Genomic DNA, 12,290 nt, shown 5'->3' on the forward strand with positions numbered 1-12,290 from the left:
GGTGAACGGAATGTTGGCGACAGTGTAGCGAAGGGGAGGGAATGGATACATTCCGCGTTCCATTGGCAGCGACCAGCTCCCTCTCTCCAGCCGTGAATTATTCATCATGTCAGTCGGCTGTGGCCAAAGTCGTCCAGGAAGTGGAGTCTTCAAACACGATCCGGAAGTATAATTGTTTTTGTTGAGAAGTAATTGGAACGAAAGGCCATTTAACAGCAGACAAGTGGCTGGGAAGATGTATCCCCCCCCACCCCACCCCCAACCCCCTAAAAAAGGCAACTGTGTTGTGTTATTTTAGTGTATGATGGCCATTGTACGAGAGAGGGGAGGTGGGTGTTAGTCGATCTCTCGGTTTGTTGGGTGTCTTCGACGGATAATCCGTCTCCTTGGAAGGTGATGTCAGAAAGGGGGTGGAGATTGCTGACCCATTTCTGATTCCTAAACGCCGAACTGTTATCCACCGTGTCCCGGTTTTTCAAGCGAGTTTTCCAAAATATTGACCGACTGTTTTAAGCAAACAGAAAAATTGCCGTAACTTGACCCGGCATCCACACATGACGTAGGTATTTGTATAGTCAGGGGTGAAATTCCCCTTGTCGATAATCAATGTTAGCAAACAAAGTCGGCGTGAGGACAAAATGGAATTTCCGATTTTGTATTCATACCCACTTTTTTTTCTCTGCTTTTTAAAAAAAGGAGGAAGCGCCCCCACACAGTCATGTTATTTAGAAACGGAAGCAACGCTTTTATTCTTCCATATTAATGTTCCATTCCATTGCTGTCTATGTATTGAGTAATTTGACAGTAAATCGCACAAGTAGAACCAATTGAAAAATTTCCCCCTTTTTTAACGAGACATGGTAAGCGGCTTAACCTTTATCGGGGCACGGGAAAATAATGTTATCGATCAATCCGTGTTTGTAATTGAAACTCGACTAACATTTAAAGCTATCTTTTGCGAACATACAAATTACGCAAAGAAATTTAAACGGCAGAAAATCGTGAACATTCACTTCGTGAATTTGCTTTAATGCTGAATTAAATGTTGGGAATGGAGAATAGCTAAAAGTTTTGCTGTTGCTTTACTGTACTTGCTGCAAAATGGGTGGAGGCTGATCTTAAAGCTGCAATGCTCCATGATTGCATATTTTCCTATTCTTCAGGCGGAGGTGAAGCAATTTACCCTTTGGGTGGGGAATGTTGCTATGCACATTTAATCCATGTGTTTAAAGACTGTTGTCACTCTGGCAAAATGTCTGCAAAATTTCATGTTTGTGTACAGACGGAAGTGAAAACGATGTCACTGCATCACCGAGTCTTTCTGACATTACACGTTATTTTGTACGTTTCTTTTTCCCCTCTCTACCTTATTTTTAATATCTCCCTGTGTTTACACCATTTTGCAGTCAAGTCCACAAATAGACGATATGCATGCTGGCTTCATCCTGTGGTGTCCTATAACCAGTAACCTGGAGGTGTATGCGAGTAGGCTGTTGTGACTTGTCTATGCATTTTTTTTATTTTTCGTTCCCTCCTGTGGGGAAGCACCTGACCTTTATTGTTGCCTCCCTGAAACCTCAGTGGCACAGTGTATGCATGTAGGCATAACCATGTTTTGTCACTCTGTTTCAAAATAAGAGTGTAAGTGGACTGCCTGCCGACCTGGGAGGATTGTATATACAATGCATAAATAAAGTTTTATTTCAGTTTAACAGTGCAGTGGTGCAAAGGATGGCAGCACATGGGGATGGTGGGTGGCAGGTTTGACCCCCCGCTCCCCATTCTGGTGAGTTCCCAGTCTTGACTGTGCTGCTGAAGGGAGGTGCTGAATAGAATAGCTATCTCCCTAAAGTAGAGCTTTACTGGAGGTTCTAATGCACTTCCTGGTTGGCCATGACCTGCAGGCAGGCTACCCACACTGCCCTCTGCTGGAGGTAGTGGACGGCCCCCTCCTCTACAAATTAGAAAGCAGAGCAAGGTTGTGGGTGGGGGGAAAGAGGGTGATTTACAATGAAAAAGTAAATGCAATTATTTAATTTCAGCACCCAGTTCAGTGGCTAACAATACTTGTGGTTCCAATAACATTCCAAAGATAAGTCCAAGAAAAGTCTATTGGCTGCAGTGTTCCTGATACATGGGATAACCATTGTGAATTAAAAAGCTTACATTAAAGATCAGGTTTAATATTTATTTTTACTTAAGACCCTGCAGTTACAGGGGTGATGCTTACAATATTTTTAGACATGTAAAATCTTGTTAAATACTTACTTTTAGGGAAGACAAATTCACAACAGTAACTTGTAATTGAATTTGAATAAAGCAAGTTAAAGAGGGGGTACCCTAGATTGTTGAGATTGGCACTGCACCTCTTTCCCCCCCCCCCCCCATTTATTTAGAACTGTTGACTAAAGCATTAGTAAGCACCAACTTCTCAGTTAAATCCAAATTGCAGTGTTGTGTATAAAAATAACCTTGATTTCACACACATGTGGTAAAAGCACTCAGTGCGCTCAGCAGTGCAACTCCTCCAAGCTAGTTGTCATCAACACTCGTCATCTAAACCAAAAAAAACACAACAGACAAGTTTGAAGTGAAAAAGTAGATTATCTGACAAAGTTTGACCATTTCATTTCAAATATTGTCCATTTTATTTTAATGTTGTAATTCATATTTTCTGTCACTTTTTCTGTCATTATCAGTTGTTGTTCATCACTGCCATTTTTGGTGGTGAGCTCTGTTGTGCAGTTCTGTATTAAACGACAGAAACACGATGTTTTAGAATATCATGATGTTAGACCAGACCTATAATACTCAGCTGACTGGCGTAGAGATAAGAATATGTGCTGTTTTACAAAGATATACTGCTACTCGTATTGTTAGAGGGAGGGGTCATATATTATATTTTAGTAAAATGTGCTTCATCGCAAGTGAGAGAGCACACAATGTTTTCATTTAAGATCCCAGTTTAGTGTAATGGATTAAACATAACAGATGCTTCTTTTCTTGTGAGGATTAATTTTCCCAGCAAAATAATAATACTTTCACCTTATGTCAAAATGTCTCAAAATGCTTCTCGCAATGAATTTGTGACATTTTAATTTATATTGCATTAGTAATGGAAGATTCAAACTCCTAGCAAAACTCTAATTGAAAAGCTAGCAAACAGGGAATTAAAACTGAAAAGGATAGATCATTTTAAATCTGCGAAGTGTGTTGTGGGGGATTGTCATCTATTAAAATTTTAGACAGCTTTGGAGTTCAGTTCCTAAACTGTAAACAAAATCTCATTGCAGGGTCCTCTGCTCGCTTATTGTGATAGTCAGTCAGACCAGAAAGGTTTCAGGTTTGATGTATAGTTTGTGCTCAGTTAGCTATTCCCATCTAGGATGGCATTAGAGGTGTTAACAAAAGCAAAATACTACGGATACTCAATCTGAAATAAGGACAGAAAATGCTGGAAACGCTCAGCAGGTCAGGCCGCAGCTGTGGGGAGAGAAACCGAGTTAACATTTAGGTGCTACCTAAAATTACCTAGGTAATTAGAGGTGTTACATTTGGTCACAGTAGTCCTGGGCTATGGAGAAACCAGCAAGTGTTCCTGCATTTATGGATGATGAGAATGGGATCTCATTTGGTCGTGATGATCTTTCGCAGATAAGTAGCCTCCCAACTTTTGTAAAAGCTCACACGTGAAAAATGGCTGTATGGTTGAGGTACCGGTCAGCTGCTGGCACCTATGGAACTGCACTCCAAGAAGAATCAGCATCTTCAGGAGAAAAAACTAGGGGTGGGGGAAAGAAAATGTAATTGCACCGTGTGTGCATAGCATCATCGTGAAGCATAGTAACAATAATGATGCACAGCCAATTTAACTGTCTTCCCCTTTTAAAAACTGTACCGTAACTCCTTGGCATTTGGCTGGTTAAATAAACTGTCCAAGCTATACCCTGGTGATGTTACAGCCTTGAAACCACACGTAGCTACCCCTGTGTAATTCTCCGTGGCATTGAAATCATACTGTGAATACAAGTCAATATGGCGTGTTTGTATGCGATTCCTTTGTCCTGTTTTAATGGAGATGTTCGCATCAAAATATTTTGGCGAAAGGAATTGCAATGAATGTTCATAGGCTAATATTTGCATCACATTTTACGGCCTATGTAATGTTGAAAATTAAAGTGAGAATGCAGTATTAGAGAAGGTGTTTCTTCATATGTAGCGTTTCTTGTATTAAATATAACTGGAATAAGAACTTCAGTAGCTTGTTGCTATTGTTTAGACCAGGGTAACAATTACACAAGGGATTGGAGTGTTATGTTCAGTGTTACTGTAGGGATGAGAGAGTAGTAGCTGTTAGAGAAACTTTGTGTAGGTATTGTTTAACATGGTAATCAAGCAACGGCTCCTTGCATGTATTTATTAACTTAGAGTAACCATGACTACACCGGAAAATGAAGTCATTGTTTTTTAAGAAGTGTTTTGTTTTTTCACACTCCATTTGGAGATTAAGATCCAAAATGATCTGGAAAAATCCAGCTTTGCTCTTACATAAGCTTCCCTTGCATCGCAAAATGGTGATCAGTTTTTGTTTTAAATCTTGTTTCTTCAAATGTCTTTTTTCCTCCCAAAGGAATTGTACTGGTAACACACAGAATCTGGTGATCACCTTTGATTATAACTGCATTTGATCACAAGGGTCCAGGGCTGAGGAAGCATTCAATTATGGTGCTTGAGAAACCTTACCCAGTTTCTGCTCCTTGACATCAATTCTTCCCAGGATGTGTTGCTACAGTGGAGAAATAGTCCAGTGCTGAATTAGCTGATCTCAATCTGGGTGGCAGTTGGTACAGAATAGTTGACCCCATGATCTCAGGACAAAAGGTCAGTCAGGGTTTCTGCTCTTAATTACTAATTGGTGACCTGTGTAGAAAGTGCTTGTCTGGACATCAAGACAGCATGCTTGGTTATAATGCCTTCCATGATCAAATAACCTCCTGACACTTGCCATCGGGGATCACTATGAAGAATGGGCATTTGGGTGAGATACCAGGGAGCTACCAGTGCCTGTGGAACCTACCTGTCAGGAGGGGATGGGGGCTGGGAGTAAACTGGTAAATAAAAAGTAGCCCAGGGAAGGCCTACCCCAAATATTTGGCAGTTGCTAAGATCAGCAATTAAAGTTAAATTTACACTAGTAGGTTACTTCGTAATCCTTCAGTGGCCATCCTGTGTATAAGGATACAAATAATTGCCATTTGACCAGCATAAGGACAACCTTCATAACAGGGAAAAGAGAGAATTAGATGGGAGGACTATGAATTATCCTACTTCACTGTCTTTCTAAAACCATGTGTATAAGGATAACTATGGGCATTATATTCTTTCCATGCTAATTTTTGTGGCACCATTGACCCCATAAATGATACAGGTGTTGTAAAATGCTGGATCTCAGCATTTCTTCAACTTAAACACTGGGGTAAGTGCTAACTGAAAGTAATCTATTATTGGAATTTGCTGCCCTTCCAATTTGCACTCCATCAGTGAGGCACATATAAACTACATGTGTATGTCCATTATATTCTGAACAGCGTGACGTGCACGGACAGGTATTTCTGTCGTCGTTATTGCGGGCTGACAAAATTGTAATATGGACTTGATTGAAAGAAATTCAGTAAGCCAGTATTATATTCAAACTTTCCTAGTGCAGAATTTATTATTGACCAGCTGCAATATATTCCAGGAAGTGCTTCCATTAATTTGAAAGTAGATTGATCAGCAATGTAATAAGAGAACTATTCTTGTGGATCTAATTGTAGGTATGGGGAAAGCAGCACTCCGTTGAGGCAGACTTGAGACTGTTTGCTGACTGTAGGATGATCAAAAATGAGAATACATTAATCCTATGATTTATTGAGTCATACTTACATTGAATGGATTAAGCAAACATGTGCTTAGTTTCATTATAATATAGAATTTGTTTCCAAATAAAACCGTAACAAATGCTCCTGAGAACCCGGAAAGCTGACTGTGTGTCAACAGCTAAAGCACTCTTGAATATTAGGTTTTCAGTTGTCTGCTTTATTTAAATCTAATAATGTGCAACTATCATTGAAATATCACAGGTATTTTTTGGCTGATTATTGATTTTTAATATTTTTTAAAAAACAGTCACCATCCTCCCCACATTGTTCACCTGCTTAAGACATTGAGTAGCTGAGCCATACAAACTAGGTAGGTCCCGGATTCAATTCCTAGTTAGCTGATCTCTGCTGGAATGGGAGTAAGGGCGCAATAATCGGTTTCAATACCCTTGGTTTGGGAAGAGAAAGTTGGCCAGGATTCCTGCTGCTAATTGCTGTCTACTGATACCTGCTGGAAGTCTACATGTTTAGACATTGGGTGAAGACAAGATTGGGCTTGGCTATGATGCCCTATTAGTCAAATAGATTGCTATCACTCTTGGTCTAGTTCTACAAATAATTGCCATTTGACCAGCATAAGGACAACCTTCATAACAGGGAAAAGAGAGAATTAGATGGGAGGACTATGAATTATCCTACTTCACTGTCTTTCTAAAACCATGTCCTTGCATCAGGTCTTGATGGCGGATACCACCTCTTGTTGCAGAAGTAACATGATATGTAATGACTTGATGCCTTCTCAGAGCAAGTTGTTTCAAATGGATCCTGACCACTGGCAGAGGGATGACCACAGATGGAGGGGCCAAGAAGCTGAGACGGACAACTCCAACAGGAGAGCAGTTACAGCAGAACGATCAAGACGAAATCCTAGAAGAGGAGATGGTGAGAGAGATTATTTAACGTTGCAGACCTCTCTTGCAGTTTATGAAGGATGTATATTTCTCTTCTTTGTGTTTTCCAGTGTTATTTTCTTCTCCCTCTCTAAGTCTTCCTGAGCTATTCACCACTCATCAAGCTAGGAAGTCAGGTAAGTGGCCTGCTTCCAGGCTTTGGCTGTGGTGATTTTCAGTTGGCTGCTTGAAGGTGCTTGTGAATGGCATGCAGTAACTCTCCCTTTGATTCCTCCATCCCTGCGGTGACGCACAATCTCTCATCCCTACACCTCTTCCGACTACAACTGAGATTGGGAACTCGCTGTGTGGGAAGTTGAGAGTAAACTCAGAGCCAGCTCCTCCATGACACAGCGCAATGTCAGATTACATACTGACATTCTAGTGGCTCAAAGGCATGAGTTTCAGCTGAATGACGTGTAGTTTCTTCGAGTTGGAGCAGAAATGTATTTTCAGTAAATCTAAAGTCAAACAATAAATTATTGCATTCTAGAAGTGAGCAAGACTGGTGAGTCAGTTGTTTATTGTTCTCCCTTCCTGTGAGGAAGTACTTATTTATTCCTGTGATATGGTCCACCATGGTAGTTTTAATCCATTTCCTTGCCCTGCTCTTTTTTTATTAATTTCTGTTTCTTTGGTTCACTGTCTCGTGCTTGTCTTTCATTTCCTATTCTTTCCCTTTTGCCCTTTTTCTTCTTTCTTTTACTTGTACATAAGACTTTGTTGCAGCAATCTTAGGACTGATGGACCTGTTTTGGAATAAACTGCTGCAGTAAATGACAGAGATTGAACTTGAATTTGTGAAACTAACCATTAACATGTCATACTTGAATGTGCTTCACATTATGCTTTACTGCTGATAGCTAACCCGGTGTGAAGCAAAACTGGTCTATGTAAAGCATGCATTAGTTAGGGAGTCCCAGAAGGGTTAGGAATGCAGTGGTTGGTAATGTAAAGGATCTACTGGGAGGTAAGAGGCTGCAGTCGGTTTACATCCTACATAATTTTGTGAACTTTGACATCGTGGTTGACCTAGACTGACAATTTCTGATACCCATACTGCAATTCTGTTTCACATTTGACTTGACTCTCTTTCCCTCCTTCATAGAATGATACAGCACAGAAGGAGGCCATTCAGCCCACTGTGTCTGTCGGATCTTGGAAACAGCTATCCAATTAGTTCCACTTCCCTGCTCTTTCCCCACAGGCCTGCAAATTTTTCCTCTTCAAGTATTTAACCAATTCCCCTTTGAAAGTTGATATTGATGTCCTTTTTAAATACCAGCTTGGCTCAGTGGTAGCACTGTCACTTCTCAGCCAGAAGGTTGCGAGTTCAAGCCCCACTCCAGGACTTGAGCACATAATCTAGGTTGGCACTTCAGTCCTGAGCTGGTGCTGAGGGAGTGATGTTTTATTGGGATCCTGTCCTTCAGATGTGATGTTTAACAGATGCCCTGTCTATCTACTCAGGTGGCTGTTAAAGATCCCATAGCACTATTTGAAGAAGAGCAGAGGCGTTCTCCTGGTATCCTGGCCAACATTTATTCCTCAATTAATGCCACCAAAACAGATTCAGTGGTCAGTTCTCCCATTGCTGTTTGTGGGTCTATGCTGTGCATAGATTGGCTGCTGTGTTTGCCTACAAAATGATAGTCAGTTCACTTCCAAAGGAGTTCATTGGCTGTGAAGTACTTTGGGGTGTTTTGAGGATGTGAAAGATGCTATATAATGCAAGTTCATTCCTTTTCCATCATTTCTGTTTACTTTCTTTCTCTCATCCATGATGTATAGCCCTATTAAAACTCTTTTATTTCAGAACTGGCATGTAGATGTTAGACGTACAACTCAGTAATTACAAAAGAAAAACTTTGAACAAGTTTTAGCACACGGGTCATACGTAGAGTATTTCTGCATTACAGTCATTCTATGAATTTGAATTGTTTAGAGACTACTGTTTTTGCTTGCTTACCCAGACTGCAATTCAAATCAGAGAAAGATAACATCTGCAGAACAATTCAAAACAGTACTTTGATAGTAAAACCAATATTAGCCGGATGGCTATTGACTAATGGACAGTCCTTTTTAAGTAACTTGTATGTTCCACACTAGAAACATTATTCAAAAGGGGTATATTATGTGGAGGAGCTCTTAAACTTAACAGCTCATATTAGTTCTTTGAAACAAACAATTACACAAGGGAGTCTGGGGCAGAAGCTCTTTAATGTTGTTAGTCAATCTGCAGTGAAAACAAGGGGTAAGTGCTTCTAAGAAAGACATGGCCTGAAGAATTCCACTGTAAAATTTTATAAGTCATTTTCTCCGTTTTTATATCTTTAGCCTCTGTGGAGCGTTCTGAGCCACAAGGACGACGATATAATGGAAACCAGAGAAATGCCACAGGACAGGCAGACCAGAGAGGTGCACCACAACCCAGACGAGCACTTTCAACACCCAGGCAAGGGGAGCTGCTAGCTGCTAGAGAGTTTGGAGGAAGGAACCAAGAGTGGAACTTTAATCCTAATCTCAGGCATCAGGAAGAGAGGCAAAACACTGCAAGAGCTAATCGAAATCCACCCGGCAGAGTTCCTGGTGTTCAGGGCAATCGGCAAGACCCCCAGCAGGGCAGAAGGGATCAGCATAATGAACGTAGGAACGAACCGTGGAGAAGGAATGACCTTCGTGAAGATGGTAGAGGCAGGCAAGCTGAACTGCAAGGTAATCCACACTTTCAGAGAAGGAGACATCGAGAAGTAACTAAAGAGGGACATACAAAGGACAAAGAACAGTATGTGAGAAAATTAGGCTACAAAACAATGGAGGGCCTTTTGGACAAAGAGCCATCTGAAATTGTTATAACTTTAGCCTGTAGCTCTGGCCTAAAGGACTTATTAAACCAACAAATAAACACATCTTTTATCCAACTCATTTGTAAAGTCTTGTGCAAGGCCTGTAGGTCCAAGACTGACCGTCAGAGCATTCAGCATCTCCTTGGCATTGTAAAGGACTCTCTCTTTCTGAAGGTTCAATTGCCTCGCTACGTGGTTCAGATGAGTACAGATCCAGTGCCTTTGCGTAGGCAGCAGTACCCTGAATATATTGAAAACATTCTGTTCTTGCTTCAGGAGTTGGTAAGCATTTTTCCAGCCAGTTCAGTTCAGGAGATGTCCATGATGATTTTGGTATTAGACCCTACGGTGAATACCCTACGGGCTGCTGGGGTTTCAATAGGTGACCAGATTGAAAATAGCTTGGAAAAAGTCAAAAATATAATCCAACACCTGCAAGAGAGAAAACGGGATGGAACGCTCAAAACAGATACCCATATGTTGATAGACAATCAAGAAACTGGTCCTGAGGACAACTACAGAACAATGACCATATACCCTACGTACAATGAGGTGCATTTGGAAGAGAAGCCATTTCTGCGACCAAATCTCATTACTGAAAAGTATGCGAATACTGAAGTGTACCTTGATACCCATTTCCGTCTTCTGAGAGAAGATTTTGTGAGACCTTTGAGAGAAGGAATCTTGGACTTGCTTCAGAATTATGATGATAAAGGCCTGAGGAGGAGAAAATTCGATGACATCAGAGTATATTTCAACACACGCATTAAAGTCCCACTCTGCACTTCAACTGGTGTAGGCTATAAAGTCCAGTTTGACACAAGGCCACTGAAGTTTGTCCGATGGCAAAATTCAAAGCGTCTGTTGTATGGTTCTCTTGTGTGTTTGTCAAAAGACAACTTTGAAACCTTACTGTTTGCAACTGTGTCAGATCGGGATACTGAAGAGCTGAAACAGGGCGTTGTCAATCTGTCTTTTAATGTGCGAAGTCGACCCCTGCTGGCCGAGGTGGAGCCTTCGGATTGTTTCCTGATGGTAGAAACAACAGCATATTTTGAAGCCTACCGCCATGTTCTAGAAGGGTTACAAGAGATTCAAGGAGAAGATGTTCCCTTTCAAAAGTATATTGTAGAATGTGACACAGATATCCAGGTTCCAAGATACTTGAATTTCAATGACCGCTATGACCTTGAAGCTCTAATGAAAGGAAAATCTCCGGACTCGGAGGAAGATACTGATGGAATCTTTGAATATTTGCAAAGGAAAACCGAATATTTGCAAAGGAAAACCAAAACCAATGTCCTGAATCCTGCATCATGGCCTTCAAAGGAAGAGTTGAACCTGGATGAGTCACAGATGAAAGCTTTGCAGATGGCATTGACTAAGGAATTGGCCATCATACAAGGACCTCCTGGGACAGGTACACTTGAAGAACTGCACTTGTATTTTTAGTTCAGTCTACTATGTTCATTGCTTAAAAAAATTTAAACTATTCTTGTAAATTATTTTTTCCCCTCCAATTTTCTCCCTCCCTATCCTAAAGATACAGAATCGTGCTGAAATGTGGGTTCACGGGCACCGGTCAGCTTCTAGTACCTCCTCTAAGTGAATGTCACTGGGCTGCTCAATGGTGGGGCATCACAGCCGAGTTGGATCCTTCCCCTGCCCAATACTCACACGCAACTGTTCCTGCAATGGCCACTGGATAGCGACTGGGAGTGGGAACATTGGCAGATTTTTCTCACCCCCCCCCCCACCCTAGCCCAGTGGTGCACCACCTTTCCTTGGTTGAGATCAGCTTAGCTCCGCGTACACTGGGGATCAGACATGGGATGTTCCTGGTTTTCTGTATAGCTCAATTCTACATCAGGCGGTGCACTTACCAACTAAACCTTTGGGGAAGCTTTAATACCCTACGTTTGTATAGGGAATAAATCTAGCAATGGTCTGAAAAATGTTGCACCATCAGTTTCCCTTCCTCTCTTTAAAAAGTTTACTGGAAAATTTATGAAGTAAATTGAGAATCTAATCTAAGAATAAAACTTCCAATCAGACTGCTTACAAATACAAATACAAACACTGAACAGGCTGGGGCACCTTTCTCTAGAAAAGAGAAGACTGAGATGATGTGATTGAGGCCTTTTAAAATTATAAAGAGGTTTGATAGGGTAGACGTAGAGAAGATGTTTCCACTTGTGGAGGAGACCAAAACTAGGGACCATAAATATAAGATAGTCACTAATAAATCCAATTAGGAACGCAGGAGAAACTTCTTTACTTGAGATTGGTGAGAATGTGGACCTCGCTAAGACATGGCGCGAATAACGTAGATGCATTTAAGGGGAAGCTAGATAAGTACATGAGGGAGAAAGGATGAGTTGAAGTAAAATGGGAGGAGGCTCGTGTGGAGCATAAACACTGGCGTCGACCTTTTGGGCCCTTCAGCTTCCTTTGTAAAAGAGCAAATAATTTTTTTTTAAATTGCTATTTCCTTGGCTTAGACAACCCCAACCTTCTGGAGGCTGGCAGGCCTTCTCTCACTGGGCCTCCAACCTTACTCCAGATTCCACGGAAGTCGAGGAAGGGGGAACTCCAAGCGAAGGGAGAACCTGCCTCTTTCCAAGTCTCCTCTG

General features: G+C 41.2%; 1 protein-coding gene across 3 annotated transcripts in view; it reads left to right on the top strand.

Annotated features, from left to right (window-relative positions):
* Nucleotides 1–12,290, top strand: part of LOC137335305 (NFX1-type zinc finger-containing protein 1-like) — a 31,199-nt gene that overhangs the window by 358 nt on the left and 18,551 nt on the right. Inside the window, exons 1-3 of one of the 3 annotated variants that reach the window (XM_068000616.1) lie at nt 253–559; nt 6,665–6,803; nt 9,149–11,077. In XM_068000616.1, the coding sequence (XP_067856717.1) occupies nt 6,680–6,803; nt 9,149–11,077 (2,053 nt within the window). In that variant the 5' untranslated portion in view covers nt 253–559; nt 6,665–6,679. Of the gene's footprint in view, nt 1–252; nt 560–6,652; nt 6,804–9,148; nt 11,078–12,290 lie in introns of those variants that run through there. The other 2 variants (XM_068000615.1, XM_068000614.1) reach the window with 2 other exon arrangements.

This window comes from Heptranchias perlo, chromosome 19 (genome assembly GCF_035084215.1).
Source record: "Heptranchias perlo isolate sHepPer1 chromosome 19, sHepPer1.hap1, whole genome shotgun sequence".
In the NCBI taxonomy this organism is placed as follows: Eukaryota; Metazoa; Chordata; class Chondrichthyes; order Hexanchiformes; family Hexanchidae; genus Heptranchias; species Heptranchias perlo.